This window comes from Hemiscyllium ocellatum, chromosome 6 (genome assembly GCF_020745735.1).
Source record: "Hemiscyllium ocellatum isolate sHemOce1 chromosome 6, sHemOce1.pat.X.cur, whole genome shotgun sequence".
NCBI classification, from domain to species: Eukaryota; Metazoa; Chordata; class Chondrichthyes; order Orectolobiformes; family Hemiscylliidae; genus Hemiscyllium; species Hemiscyllium ocellatum.
The window spans coordinates 90,963,945-90,980,092 of NC_083406.1; the positions used below are offsets into that span (position 1 = coordinate 90,963,945).

Below are 16,148 nucleotides of genomic sequence, written 5' to 3' on the forward strand. Positions count from 1 at the left end.
CTTTATCGCAAAGGGTTTAGGAATATATAAACCGATTAGAATTGTACACTACATCTAAAGTACTGTGTGCAGCTTTGGTCTCCACATTTAAGAAAATATACACTTGCAATGGAGGTAATGTGGCAAAGGTTTACTAAATTAGTCTTTGGAATGAGAAGGTTGTCCTATGACAGGATGTTAAGTAAATTGGCTCTGTAGAAGAATGAGAAACAATCTTGTTGAAACAAACAGAATTCTGAGGGACCTTGATGAGCTGAGGAATATTTTCATTTAGATTTAAGGAATCTAAAATGAGAGGCAAATAAGAAGCTGTTCATTTAAGATGGAGATAAGAAATTTTTCCATTCAAGAGCTGAGTATCTTTGGAATCCTCTCCCATGAAAGATTGTGAAATGTCCATCATCGAATACATTTAAGGCTTGGTTAGATGAATGTTTGGTGCTTCAGTGAATCCAAGGACAAACAGAAAAGTACAGTTGAAGCCCAAGAAGATTTGTCCATGATGGTTTTGAATGATGGATCAGGCTCAAAGGATACATAGTCTACTCCTGCTCCTATTTTTGTATATTTTGCTAGATATTTATAACTGTTATGTTTCTGCACGTGAACATTTCTCTCCCATTACCCCATTTCGTGTTGCGGCAGGACCAGAATTTTGTCATGAGTTTTATACAAAATATTTCTTGCCATTCGCCTCCAAGTCAGAAACAAGAAGTGACTGAGATTTAATTTGGCAGTGTTTTCACATTGCTGAGTAAATATATGGCAGCCAGAAAAGTACCTGTCAAATCATGTTCAGACAAACAGTGCATGTACACAGCCTTGCAAAAAGCTTAAAAAGACAGCCCAATAAATTAGCTTTAGAAATGAATCAGATTAAGATTGTAGTTCAATTGTCTTTCCATTACTTGTCTATTTCAGGATTTCCCTTGAATGTTCTCTGCCTTCTTCCACATCTGATTCAGCACTTTGATCACCCTACCCAGTTCTGCAAGGATTCTGCAGATCGCATAGCTCAGGTTTGTCCTTCGGGTGCTAAAATTTAACATGCAGTTTTTTTAACAATAATGTTTTAAGATCAAAATGTATAACATTTTGTACTACTTTTCTGATAGGTCTGTATGGAAGAAAAGAACCCTAAGCTTTCCAACTTAGCACATGTGATGACTTTGTATAAGACACACAGCTACACACGAGACTGTGCTACATGGGTGAATGTTGTTTGTCGTTACCTCCATGAGTCCTTTGCTGAAATTACTTTGAACTTGGTTACATACATGGCGGAGGTGTGTATTGTACATATTTTTGCTATTGTTATTTTGGATTCTTTAGATATACATTATTCCGTTCTGCATTCAGAATTTGTTTCACATGAAATGAAACTGAAAAAATTGTAAACAAAATACATAGTTGAATCTTTCCAAACTCTTGTATGGAATAGTTCTGTAGACAACTTTATCTTTCTCTCCAGATTGCTTTATGTTTCTAACTTTTACTATTTTTGTTCTACATTTGGAGAAATTTTCTCTTTATTAATATAACATGTACATTTAAATAATGAGTAGTAAATCAGTTGATCCGGACCTTAATTGATCACAATTTAATTTGTTAAATGTCCAAACTTAGTAAGTTTTAAAATTTTGAGTCCAATGATTTATGGGAGAATTATTCAACATCTACCTTAACACCTAACAATACACTTTAATGGTGATTCCATTCACATCCAACAGCATATGGAATGATAGCAGATCTTATTCACTCTCCTTCGACAAAAAGATTCTCTATTCTCACACGGCAAGGTTCCTTTGTATAAAATCATGAAGTAGAACTCCCATTGTTTTGACTTTACCCAACCATAGAATTCAGAATGCAGATTTAGTTTTTCAAGATCCAAATTGAGGTCTTCTAAATCCATTTTTCAGATTTACTCGTGAATCCTCCAAAAATGTGATTTTATTCAGGAAAATGTTAGATTTAATGTTTATATACATGACATACTTTTTATTTACAGTATTCAGTATTAATTTACGTTAATGTCCTGGCTTAACAACATGAAAGTTAAGTCAACTTTGAAGTGAACTAATGAATGCATGTTTGATCTAACAGTTGTTGGATAAAGGTCTTCCCAGCATGCAACAGTCATTACTGCAGATCATCCACAGCCTCCTAAGCCATGTAGATTTATCATCTATACCTGTAAAACAACTTAACATGGAAGTCCTGAAGATCATTGAAAAATTTATTCAGGTAAAATATTGACACTTTTTTTTGTTGTTACTCGTAGTGATGTTGTGGATTTTCCATGTTGTAAGGAAGGTTTATAACTGACAATCTGGTATTACCTGCTACTTAATTAAGGGCTTATCAAAGCAGATAACATGGATTTTAGGCTGTTTTCAATTATCTATAATAAACTAATCATTAGTGAAAGCTGTTGGTAAAGTGAATTTAAGGTGTTAGCTTGAATTTTCTCCCTGCCACAATGACAGTGGATTCTTACCAGGATGAGATTTTGATCTGACTCTGCTCAACTTTCCTAAACATGAGTATTTACATAGTTCAGAGAGATATCTGCACCAATTTACAGGATTACCCCGAACTGGAGAAAGAAATTCAGTATCAAATATTGCTCTGACCTAACAGTTTCAGAGAATTATGTATAACCTACAGTACAGAAACAGGCCAATTGAATCAACAAATTCACACAATTGTTCATGATGAGATTTTTAAAAAAAATATTCTTTTTCAAAACAAAATAGCTCTGTCATCAATTGTACATCGATGTCCACTTGGCCACAGGTAGTTAGTGATTGACTAACTTATTCAGGCTCTTAAAAGGAAGACTGAATGTTTAACTGCTGGGCATGATGAATTTGCATACTATGAAATAAGATTGAGATTATATAAAATGAATCCAATACCCAGGCAAGAGTGCTGATCGAACATGCTCAAGCTAGTTTTTAAGTAACCAAAATGACACATTTTTCTGCATGTCATAAAACATTGCAATAAGTAGAGTCAGTTGTGCAATAATGATCTGACAGCAATGAAAAATGAAGAAATGGAAGGCAACAATACTTTCCTGAGGAAGGAAGATATTAGGCAACATAAAAGCAGGGGCGACATTTGATTGATGTCATCTTCCTTTGTGCTTCTGAACATGGTTGGCCTCCAGAAATTGGTGTAGCCTTGGCTGCTACCAGCGTGAATGATAAAGTACAGGGAGAGTCTGGCAGGAAAGAAGGTCTCCAGATGCCTGAACGTTCTTTCTGGAAACATAAAGTGATGTAAATACTTGCTATTAAATATTCTCTTTTGGTCTTGACCTTATTTTTAGACTTCTTTTTAATCATACCTGTTCAGAGATGTTAATTCACACCTCTGGAGCAGGTCAGACTTGAATCCAGATCTCCTGGTTCAGAGGTAGGGACACTATCACTGTGTCTCAGGAGCCCCTGATCTTTGTTTTGTAAACTGTACCTAACAGGAAATCCCTAGCAAGTTCCTTATTTCGCAGCATGAATATAGCAGTCGGATTCATTGAGAACTTCATGGCTTTGGGTAGGGAAATTGACTCCCATCCATTAGAGTAGCTAAATAATTCTAAGAATTGTAACTGAAAATCTACATAGTTTGTCCTGGGATCTAATTAAATTGTGCCAGTCTTGAAGCTCATGAAAATATTAGTCAAAGCTGTGGTTATATAAATTAAGCACTAGACAACGATGTTTTTAAGGTTACTGTGCCTTTCATTGGACACCTTCCCAAGGCCTTAATCTCGCCAACTACACATGCACAATATTCAGAAAATTGACCTTCACGCTCACTCTTGCACTTTTTTTTAATTGCTCATGGGAGGGTCAACATGTTGGCTAGGCCAAGATTTGTTGCCCATCTCTAATTTCTCTTGAGAAGTGGTGGTGAGCTGCTTTCTTGAACTGCTGCTTGAGTTGTAGGTACATCCATAGTACAGTTGGGAAAAGAGGTCCAAGATTTTTGGGAACTCAGTGAAGGAATAGTATCACATTTCTACATCAGGATGTTGTATGGCTTGACGAAGAACTTACAGGTGGTAGTGCTGCTATGCACCTGTTGCCTTGTCGCTCTTGCTGCTAGAGGCTGCAGGTTTGAATATGCAGGTTTGAAGTTCCTGTCTGTTTTTGATGAATGATTTAAACTCCCTTTGCAGAAAGGGACTGAAATAGAGAAAATTGCACAACACAAATTGACATATGAACAATTAATTAAAATGGAAAAGCTGTCAGCGTTACACCAGTTTAGATTACAGATCTGGTGATCATGTGTAATTTTATAAAATTTTGATTAACTAATGTTTGCTTTGCATTTACAGAGCGCCCACTGGAAAGAAGCCTTAAACATTCTTAAGTTAGTAGTCTGTCGGTCTGCAAGTCTGGTCCTACCATCTAATCAGCATAGTGACCCACCTCAAGTGGATATGCATCGAATGTGGAAAAACACTTCAAAGGAATTACCAGGGAAGACACTGGAGTTTCACTTTGATATTTCTGAGGTATTTTGTGTCCATGAGCTCCTCTTCTGGCACTACATCCTTTCTACTACAAAACTGCTTCCACCTGCATAACATCATACAACTGTGCCCTACCTCATCCCACCCCACTTGAACCAATCATCCATGCCTTTGTCATCTGCAGACTTGATTATTCCAAAGTTGCCCTGCTGGCTGCCTATTCACAACTTTTCACGAGCCCATTCAAAATTTATGTTCCTCTTGAGCTACGTTGGTGCTTGTCCCTCAATATTTCCAATTTAAAATGTTTATCTTTGTGTTTAAATCCACTCTTGGTTTTTTTCTATTTTGTTCTCTTCTTTATCCTTCCAACTTCCATATGAACATATAAAGTAGGAGTAGAAGTGGATCATTTAACCTCTCAAGCTTGCTGTGCCATTTAGTAAGTTTATAGCTGATCTGTTGTGTTCTTGCCTGCCCTTAATAACCCCTAATTCCCCTGCCTAACAAAAAAACTATTCACCTCTATCTTAAAAATATTCAATGACCCTGCCTCCACAGATTGCTGAGGCAGAGTTCCAAAGTATCTCAATCTCAAAGGAAAACAATAGTCTCCTCATCTCTACCCTAAAAGGTTGATGTCTAGTTTTAAGACAGTGCCCCCTAGTTCTGTACTGATCACAGAGAAAATATTGTTTCCAACTCCACTTGTCAAGACCTCTTTAGGATCTTACATGCATAAATCAGGTCACCCCTCATTCTTCTAAACTCAAGTGGACATGCCCCCAGCTTGTCCAACTTATCCCTCATGAGACAACACACTCAGTCTAGGTATCAATCTGTAGACCATGTCAGAACTTCTTCAAATGCAATTGCATCTCTGCTTAAATAAGAAGACCAAAACTGCACAAAAGCGTTTGAGATGTGGTCTCACCCATGCCTTGCATTACTGAAGCCTAACGTCCTTTGTTTAACTTTGATGTTCAATTCCTCTCATAATAAAGGGTAGCATCCCATATCCTTCCCGATGATGAACAGTACCTGTATATAATTTTTTATGACTCATGCCCCAGAGCACATAAATCTCTTGGCACCTTGGATTTCTGCAGTGATTCTCTAATGAGGTAATATTCTGCTTTTTTATTCTTCCTACCAAAGTCAACAACTTCACATTTTACTATGTTATACTCTAACTCCAGATTTTTGCTCACTCAAACTATCCATATCAGCTGTAACTTCCTTATTTTCTACACAACATAACTCCCGATCTAGCTTGGTGTTCGCTGCAAATTCAGCTACCAACCCTTTGCTCCCCTTGTCTAAGTCAATTACATAAATGGTAAAAAGTTGAGACCCCAGCTGAGCACAAACTCCATTAATCACATCCTGCCAATCACACAAAGCCTTATCTTCCACCTTGGGACCCTCCAACCACACGGCATCAATGTGGATTTCACCAGTTTCCTCATACCCCCCCACCTTATCCCAGTTCCAACCTTCCAACTTGGCACCGCCCTCATGACCTGTCCCATCTATCCATCTTCCTTCCCACCTATCCACTCCACCCTCCCCTCTGACTTATCACCATTACTCCCACCTCCATCCACCTATTGCATTCTCAGCTACCTCCCCCTCAGCCCTACCCCCTCCTATTTATCTCTCCATCCCTGAGGCTCCTAGCTCATTTGTGATGAAGGGCTTTTGCCTGAAATGTTGATTTTCCTGCTCTTCAGATGCTGCCTGACCTGCTGTGCTTTTCCAGCACCACACTCTCGACTCTATTCTCCAGCATCTGCAGTCCTCACTTTCTCCAAAGTACCACCTATGTATAATCTCTGTTTTCCACCATCTACTCAATCTGCTATCCATGTTTACATTTTACCCCATAACGCATGTGCTTTGGTTTTCTGCAATAAGTCTTTGAGTGGCAGCTCACCAGAAGCCATTTGGAAATCCAAGTATACTTGTCTACAGGCTCATCTTTATCCATATTGTATGTTACTCTATTAAATAATTCCAAAGTTGATTAAACGTGATTTCCCTTTGATAAAACCAGGCTGTCTCTTCCTGATTACCTTGAGGTTTTCAAAGTATGCAGCTATTATCTCTTTAGTCAACAATTCTAACACCTTCCCTTGGCCTCCATTCCTTCTTGACGAGGAATTCTTCTTACTACTTTCCATCCAATGGCAGCTTTTCTGAATCTATGGAATTTTGAAAATATTTGTTTCTAAAGTAATCTATTTCAACAGGAGGAAGTTCTGAGGAAGGGTCACTTGACCCGAATTACTTAACTGTAATTTCTCTCCACAGAGCCAGACCTGCTGAGCTTTTCCAGTAATTTCGGTTTTTAAATCTATTTTAAGACCCTTGGCTGAAGTGCAGCTGGGTCCAGAAACTTGTCAGCCCACAGTTCCATCAGTTTGAGTAGTACCTCTTCTGTCATAATTGCAATTTTGGTAAACTTATCTCTCCCCTCCACCTCTGGATATTTACCTATTACAGAAATGTTTTGTTTCCTTTACAGTCAAGATTGATGCAAAATATTTAGTAACTTTATCTGCCATTTCCTATGATTTACTATAATTGCTCATTCTTACTCCCAAAAGGACCAACACTCACTTTACATTTTTGATTTTTTTAAATACCTGTTGAAACTGTACTTTTTTACATTTTCAACCACCTTTCACTTTCATGGTAATTTCTTTTTCCTGATTACTCCTATAATCATTCTTTATATTGCATCCAGTTATCTGACTACCACTTATATTGGCACAGATACTTTTGACTTAAGTATAATGCTTTCCCTAGCTGCCACTGTGTCTCTTTTGATCTGTCTCCTAGTCTAGCATGCCTGTCGATTTCAGCTAACTCAGCTTTCATGGCCATATAGTTGTCTGTATTAAAGTCTGAAATACCAATTTTGGCCCCAGTCTTTTCCCTTTCAAACTGGATGTAAAATTCAATCCTGCTGTGATTGCTGTTACCTATGGGTACCTTAATTCTGAGCTCATTAAGTAATCTTGTCCTGTTATGAAGGGCTTATGCCTGAAATGTTGGCTCTCCTGCTCCTCGGGTGCTGCTTGGCCTGCTGTGCTTTTCCAGTGCCACAGTTTTCAACTCTGATCTTCAGCATCTGCAGTCCTCACTTTCTCTTAGTCCTGTTATACAATGCAAGTCTAATTTAACCTGCTCTTCATTGATTATCATCATCTCTTTCGCAAACATCCAAAGCTGTTTCTTCTATACTTTGTCCCATATGATGATTGTTGTAAAGCGGCCTGTTGCCCAATCTGACTAGTGATATCTTTCCTCTACTTTTCCAGATCTCCACCTCTTTCACTGCATTTTAAAAATGCTTTTTGCTTGATAGGAACAGGAGTAGACCATTTAGCCCGTAAGTTTACCCCGTCATTCAATGTGATCATAGTTGATCAAACACTTAAAATCTCTATCCCCACCCCATCAAAATAACTCTTGTATGCAAATGGTATTCAGAAACCTATCAATTTCTACCTTAAACATACTGAAAGACTGAACTTGCATTGCCCTCTGTGGTGGAGAATTCCAAAGGTTCACAACCCTCAGACTACAAAGGTTTCTCCTAATCTTAGACCTAATTGGCATCCTCGTTATTTTTAATGTCCCACATCATTCTAGACTCTCCATCCAAGAGAAGTATCCTATTTGCACTTAGTGTCAAAAAGTGTGGCACTGGAAAAGCACAGCAGGTCAGACAGCATCCGAGGAATAGGAGAGTCAACGTTTCAGGCATAAGCCCTTCATAACAGGACAAGATTAATTAAGTGGACTTTAGTGTACCTCTGCCCTTGAACCCCACCCTTCCAACTACAACAAGGATAGGACACGCCTGGTCCTCACCTTCCACCCCACAATCTCTGGATACAATGCATCATCCCCCGTCATTTCCGCTACTTACAGACAGACCCCACCAGCAGAAATATATTTGCCTCCCCACCACTACCAGTATTCCACAGAGACCATTGCCTCTGCAACTCCCTTGTTAGGTCCACGCCACCCACCAACTCATCCTCCACTTCCGGCACTTTCCCTCCACTGCAAGAGGTGTAAAACCTGTGCCCACACCTAGCCCCTCACCTCCAAGGCCCCAAATCCAGCAGAGATTTTCCTGCACATCCAAACACCTTATCTACTGTGTCCGTTGCTCTCGATGTGGTCTCCTCTACATTGGGGAGACAGGACGCCAACTTGTAGAACGGTTTAGGGAACATCTCCGGGATACACGCATCAAACAACCACACTGCCCTGTGGCCGACCACTTCAACCTTATGATGTTGACTCACCAACTTTAAGGGCATTTAACTCGTCATTGGATAAACATATGGATGAAAATGGAATAGTATAGGTTAGATGGGCTTCAGATTGGTTTCACAGGTCAGTGCAACATTGAGGGCCTAAGAGCCTGTACTGTGCTTTAATGTTCTATGTTTATGTTGCAGTTCATGCTCCAGCTCATAAACTCTGAGGCAAAGCTGCTCAAACTTCAAATACTTGCCACAAATTTATTTGTCCTGAGTTATATTGTTTTAATTATATCATTCACTACTTCTGTTGCTTTTTATTTCTTTTCTTCTAATAACTTTATCAGTAATTTGTACGATGTAAAATATTAAGAATAAAAAATAACTTTTAAACATTTATCAGAGACCAATAATTTTCTCTGTAGTAGAACAAGAATGAATTCCAGTCAACTCCAATGAATTGATCCCCTCCTCACTATCCTGAACTATCCATTCCTACAACACCCTCCTTTCTTCATCCCACCATTGATGGCCATGCTATTTCTCCGCTTCTCTGCTTTCCTTTCATCTTCCTAACAATCCATTTCTTTGACCAAATACCCTGCATATTATCCCATTTCTGGCTCTGCATTCATTTTTGCCTGATTTGGATCAATTAAGTGCTCTTGGATATTTCTTAAATTAATGACACAAGGTAAATGCAAGTTGTTGTATTTTGCTGATATATTCCTTGAGGCTACTCCTATTCTACCATTGTTACTTCACTATAGTGGGGTAGAAATCTTGTTTACTTATTTCACATCCCAACAATCTTTCTAAATAAATTTAGTATTTAATGCTAATTAAGGACGTTTTTTTTGTGTTATGGGTCCATGGCCAGTGGGAACAAGATTACCATTATTTCATTATATGCTGTTTTAATTAACCTTAATATATTACTGAAGAAAGTAATACTATATTTAATCATACATTGCAATGTGGAATAAATTATTTTATCTTAAAGGAAAAAGAAGCCAAATGGGATTTTTTTAATCACATCTCTTTCTCTAGATCCATGGAACATGGAAAATGTTTATTGCTGTATATAATCAACACAATGAGGTTAATAACTATAGTAGAAATTTCTTTTAAAAAACCGTATACCTCTAAGAGAAAAAAGTACTGGAAACATTTTCATTTGTCACTTTTCTTGATTTTATTTTCAATTGAAATCATTCAATCCCATAGTCTTGAAATATACCAATACAAATTTCATAGACCTATATTTGGTCTCCAATTCAGTATTGAACTGAAAATTGCATTGTTGAAAAATTCAGTAATATATCAAGCAATTATCTCTCAAAATATTTTTAGCCAACAAATAGCAGAGTATATAATGGTTATTTCCGAGTCATGAAAATAAAACCTATTTCGGTTAAATATTGTTAAAGCTGTAATTTCCTTATTGGAAAGCTTTAAAATTGTTTCTGTTTTGAAAATAGGTTGTATTGCATCCATGTTAAACATTGCCTTTGTCCGATTCCATCAAATATTGAGTAGAGATCTAAAGTATCTGAGATATTGTGGGATACAAGCAACTTATTTTATAGCTTTCCTTTAAATGAACATAGAAATTAGAGTTTGTTCAGTAATGATTTGTGCGATCAGATTGTACAATTTTCTTGCTTTTTGGAGACTCCCGTGATTGGAAGAAATTATGATGATCTTCATGGTCCATCTGGGAGGGATGGAAAACCGAGGACAATAGCAGTCACTCGAAGCACTTCATCTACCTCATCGAGCTCTAATTCAAATGTTTTGGTTCCTGTGAGCTGGAAGAGACCCCAGTTCTCCCAGGTACGTTTCACATATTCAACTGACTTTGTGTTACATCCACCTTCAATGGATGACCTAAACTGAGCAGACTATGAAATGGTGGGAAATGTGAGAAATTATGAAAAGATGAAAAAAAGATAGAATCTCAATGTCAAGAAAATGAATTTACAATTGGGGGTATCTACCTTATTTCAATGTATTTGCATCTCATAAGCTCAATACACTTCATTTCTATACAGCTATCAGTTATCCTCCCCATTGAAAAACTAATACCAGCAATTCTGTACATGAAAGTCAGAGCAATACCCCACTTGATACACTGGCCTTCATTCAACTCCGTCTTCATCACAATGTCACTGCATGTTCTATGGACACCATACTCCTCAACCCTTTTTCCAAGTAAGACAACACTGACAAACCATCAGTCTCACCATACCATTACTCTCCGATCAACCCACACATTTCTTAGCCCTCTAGGACTTCAGTTTGGAGCTAGGGACACTTATGACTTGCATGCTTCTGTCAGGTTGCATTGCATTCAAGAACAGACATGCATGTCATGCATCAACACAAATGCATATTATGCCTCTTAGCTTCAATTCTTAGTGCTCATCTAAACATTTTTCAAATGTTATGAAGGTTTCTGCCTCTAACACCATTGCAGACAGTAAGTTCCATATTCCCATCATATCTTCACATTCCCTCTAAACCTCCAGTCCCTTACCTTAAATATGTTGTCGCTCATCAAACGTCCCATCAAGGAGAAAATCTCTTAACTATTTACCCGATTTGTGCCCCTCATAATTTTATACATCACAAACCTATCTTGAATTTATTTGGAGGCTGCCAGTCTTTGTGGCTTATATTGCTTTTTAGTGCATAAGGAGATGTGGTCACATGTCACAGTTTAGAGCAATCAAATAGGTGGATATACTGCTATAGACCATAAGACCATAACACACAGGAGTGGAAGTAAGGCTATTCGGCCCATTGAGTCCACTCCATCATTTAATCATGGCTGATGGGCATTTCAACTCCACTTACCCGCATTCTCCCCATAGCCCTTAATTCCTTGTGACATCAAGAATTTACCAATCTCTGGCTTGAAGACATTTGGCGTCCCGGCCTCCACTGCACTCCACGGCAATGAATTCCACAAACCCACCACTCTCTGGCTGAAGAAATGTCTCCGCATTTCTGTTCTGAATTGACCCTCTCTAATTCTAAGGCTGTGCCCATGGGTCCTAGTCTCCTCGCCTAACGGAAACAATTTCTTAGCTTCCACCCTTTCCAAGCCATGTGTTATCTTGTAAGTTTCTATTAGGTCTCCCCTTAACCTTCTAAACTCCAATGAGTACAATCCCAGGATCCTCAGCCGTTACTCGTATGTTAGACCTACCATTCCAGGGATCATCCCTGTGAATCTCCGCTGGACACGCTCCAGTGCCAGTATGTCCCTGGGGCCCAAAACTGAACACAGTACTCCAAATGGGACCTAACCAGAGCTTTATAAAGTCTCAGTAGCACATCGTTGCTTTTATATTCCAACCGTCTTGAGATAAATGACAACATTGCATTCGCTTTCTTAATCACGGATTCAACCTGCATGTTTACCTTTAGAGAATCCTCGACTAGCACTCCCAGATCCCTTTGTACTTTGGCTTTATGGATTTTCACCGTTTAGAAAGTAGCCCATGCTTGTATTCTTTTTTCCAAAATCCAAGACCTCACATTTGCTCACATTGAACTTCATCAGCCATTTCCTGGACCACTCTCCCAAACTGTCTAGATCCTTCTGCAGCCTCCCCACTTCTTCAGTACTACCTGCCTGTCCACCTAACTTCGTATCATCGGCAAACTTCGCTAGAATGCCCTCAGTCCCTTCATCCAGATCATTAATATATAACGTGAACAGCTGCGGCCCCAACACTGAACCCTGTGCTGTATGGCACCATTCTATGTCAGTGTCACAATTATAGCATGTGCCTACAACTTACATGGCAAAAATATTGCACATACTTAACCAAATGAATACATATAAAATCAAAGGGGACTGATCAATAATAGGGTTAAGAGGGACTATAGTCAGTTAGGTTTACCATCAAGTAAGTCAAGGGGCTTGTCCAATTCCAATCCACAGGTTGACCACTGTTAATCCTACAGATCAAGTGCAACCAACCCAGGCATTACAGTCAGTCGGTAGGGGTGTCATAGAGTTATCATTCTGGAGGTGGACCAATTTCTCTCTGCAGTGAGACACAGAGAGGGATTGAGAATGATGACCGTGCATGGAAGAGCAGTTGGAGGTGATACAGGACAGATGGTAAAGTGACCCCTTTTGAGTGAGTAGGAAGCACAGAAAGCAGAAGAGGTTAGTGGTATGGGAGGATAAGTGCCGATCCTGCCTGCAATAATGAGATATGTATGCAAAGTTCCTCTAGCAAGAGGTAGTAGAGATAAGATGGTTGTACTCAATGTTATGGAGTGTACAGAGTATTATCTTTCTTCCTGCACTGCTCCACCACACTGAACAAGTCTGCTGTCTCAGTCTAGCTGTCTGTGCCTGGGTGGTGTGCCTTTCTTTCCAATGAACAGAAGGAAATCTCTGGGCTCCTTTTCATTATCTTGTCCAACAATACTTCCAAGTCCCTGTTGGTGAACCAAAGAGCAGACTTGCCTTTCTCGGCCACTTGCCTGCAGATAATGCTGGAATCATAGTGCGAAGGCAGTACTTGCTTGTTGAATTTGAAGTAGTGTGGAAGTGAAGTTTAAATAGATCACAAAATTGTGACTTCAGACAGCACGCCTGTCCTTTCTAGCACAGTTTTCCGCAAGATGGGCACTAAACTGGCGATTTGCATAATTGAGATGAATGGAAGATTGCATGAGGAAAGCTGCTATGAATCTCACTTTTAAAAGAACACTGTCAAAACAAAAAGGAAAATTCAGAAGGGTGGCTACCAGCTGCAGTTGGGCCAGACATTCCCAGCAAATGTTCAGAGACAGTTACAGGGGCTACCAGGTGTGGAGGCAGGCTGTTTAAAAGGCCAACCTCAGTGCTGTGGGATTTCATCCCATTTCTTGCAGAAAACTTCCAGCCTAATGCCTGACATCCCATCACCATCCATAAACTCCCCATGCCCTGCCATACCCATACCAAACCTATAACTTCCATAAAAATTCTCATGCCATGCAATGCCTCCTCATCCACCCCATCAATCGCCATGTTGGGATAAGGCACCTACATGCCCATAATAGTAGTTATATGCGAAAGAAGCTTTAAAATTAATCTTTTATTGATGCCTTACTATGCTTTAAAAAAAAAGCTCCTTTTCACTGTCGCCTAAGACATGTCTCAATCATCTAGACCCTTTAAAGTTCCATTAGCTGAACTGCAAAGCACTTGAAACCTCTTGGCCTTGTAAATAAACATTATGTTTTTGAGAGGAGAGATCAGACAACAGTGCTATCAGTCAGGCTCAGTGGTATCAAGAAAATGTCAAGAGTGATACCCGTATTTTCAGCCGAGTCCCATTATGTACTCTTTGGTCCATTGCTTTTACACAGTGCATAGTAGACATAGAATTGCCATAGCCCAGCTTGAGAGATCATGGGGTGTGTGTGTGTAAGGGCGGAGCTTATGAATTGAGATGGGATGTCAGGTGTTAGACTGGAAGGTAGTTTTTGTTACTGGGATGAAATCCCACAGCACTGAATTCACCTCCAGACCTGGTAAGCCCTGTGGCTGTCTCTGAACATTTGTTGGAGATGGTACCACCCTTCAGCAATGAAGATTAAGTCCTGGCACCAGGGTGTGAGGAGGAACTTTTGAACTTACCTTTCAAAGATTCAGACATGCAGAAAATAATTCATAACACCTCCTGAAGTGTAATGAATTATGATTCTAAAGCTGGTCCAACATGTGAAGGATTATGCCATGCAATGTCATTCCCAGGTTGAGAGTGATGGTTGAGAATGATTGCTGCAAGCTTGCAACCAGTTCTACTCCTCACCCTTAAGAAAGGTACTGTCGATAATTGGAAACTCCTAGTGTGTGTGGTTGGGAAACCCAGAATCGAGACTTACGTGCTGTTTTCAAAGGGTTCCTAAACCATCTCGAGTCAGTGAAATTCCTGCCTATTGTTTTAACTTTACTATGTCTTCTTTGACAGAAAAGAACACGAGAAAAATTGGTGAACGTTCTTACGTTGTGTGGTCAGGATGTAGGCCTAACCAAAAATCCTTCTGTAAGTTGATGACTTTATTTATGTGAATAGCTATTTAAACATAAGATATTAAAGAAGCACTTGAATTATAGATTTTTCAATTTAAAAAGCTTTTTATGTAATTAGCACCAACACAGCTAAATATGCAAGATTGACTCTTAAACTACTTAAATTATAAAACACTTCAGGTCAAATATGCAAGTTTGCCATTTGATTTAGATTTTTGTGTCTGAAGATATGAATTAAACTTATTCAAAAAATGTGTTTTGTAAAAGGATTTGTGAATTTTTATTTATTCAGATAATGTTACAATTTTTCAAATTATTTTGAAATATAGTTTTCTGGATGAACTAATTTTTAGTCCATCCAGTTTTGTTTCAATTCAAGTCAGTTGCACTGACAGCTTCTCACTAATGCCTCTATTATATCTGTCATTGCTACACACGCCGCTGGGAAAATGAGGGTTGAAATTTAGTTATGAGGACATACTCAGGGTTTTACTAAGAATTTTAAATTGTTGATTCAGTTTAATGGAAGGAATTGTACTGTTATTAATTATTTTGTATAATTTTTGTTACATTTTGATTGTAAAATTAAACCAACTGTCAGTATTATTTCCATTCCTGTGAAATTTGGTACTTTTAAATATGTTTTCTGTCTCTGTATTCAAAAATAATGGTTCCTTATGTATGATTATTAACAGTTGACTTTTGTCTGTATAGCATTAAAAATTAAGGAAGTAACAACAAGAACATTTTCCCCACGTGTATTTGATCAGACATATTGAATTAGAAATATATATTACCCAATCTTAGTGTCAGCTTATTTATCAAAAAATTGACCTTCTGGGTTTTATGCATCCAATCTTATTCAGTAGAATCATAAAATCCCAACAGTGTGGAAGCAAGCCATTCAACCCATCAAATTCATACTGATCCTCCAAAGAACATCCCACCCAAACCACTACCAACCCCCGTCCACCATATCCCTGAAACCCTGCATTTCCCATGGCTAACCCACCTAGCCTGACACTACAGGACAATTTAGTATGGCTATTCCACCTAATCTGCACATCTTTGGACTGTGGGAGGAAACCTGAGCACCCACAGGAAACCCACTTGGACACTGGGAGAATATGCAAACTCCACAACTTCATTCTGAGGGTAGAATCGAACACTGAGAGGCAACAGTGCTAACCACAGAGCCACTGTGTTGCCTGTACTTGTACATGATTTGTGATTTAGCACAAGTAGTAAAACCTCTTAAACTTGAAGTGGAACACCAACACATTCAATTGTGGAGAATTTGAAAATGTTCTATTCTCTAATTCTCTGT

At 38.8% G+C, this 16,148-nt stretch overlaps 1 protein-coding gene across 8 annotated transcripts in view; it reads left to right on the forward strand.

Annotated features, from left to right (window-relative positions):
• The window catches only part of LOC132816485 (protein furry homolog), a 397,881-nt gene that overhangs the window by 331,824 nt on the left and 49,909 nt on the right, over positions 1 to 16,148 (forward strand). For all 8 annotated transcript variants that reach the window (XM_060826132.1, XM_060826128.1, XM_060826135.1 and 5 more), the window contains exons 45-50: positions 922 to 1,019; positions 1,116 to 1,286; positions 2,107 to 2,247; positions 4,352 to 4,531; positions 10,447 to 10,608; positions 14,760 to 14,834. In XM_060826132.1, the coding sequence (XP_060682115.1) occupies positions 922 to 1,019; positions 1,116 to 1,286; positions 2,107 to 2,247; positions 4,352 to 4,531; positions 10,447 to 10,608; positions 14,760 to 14,834 (827 nt within the window). The remainder of the gene's footprint in view (positions 1 to 921; positions 1,020 to 1,115; positions 1,287 to 2,106; positions 2,248 to 4,351; positions 4,532 to 10,446; positions 10,609 to 14,759; positions 14,835 to 16,148) is intronic.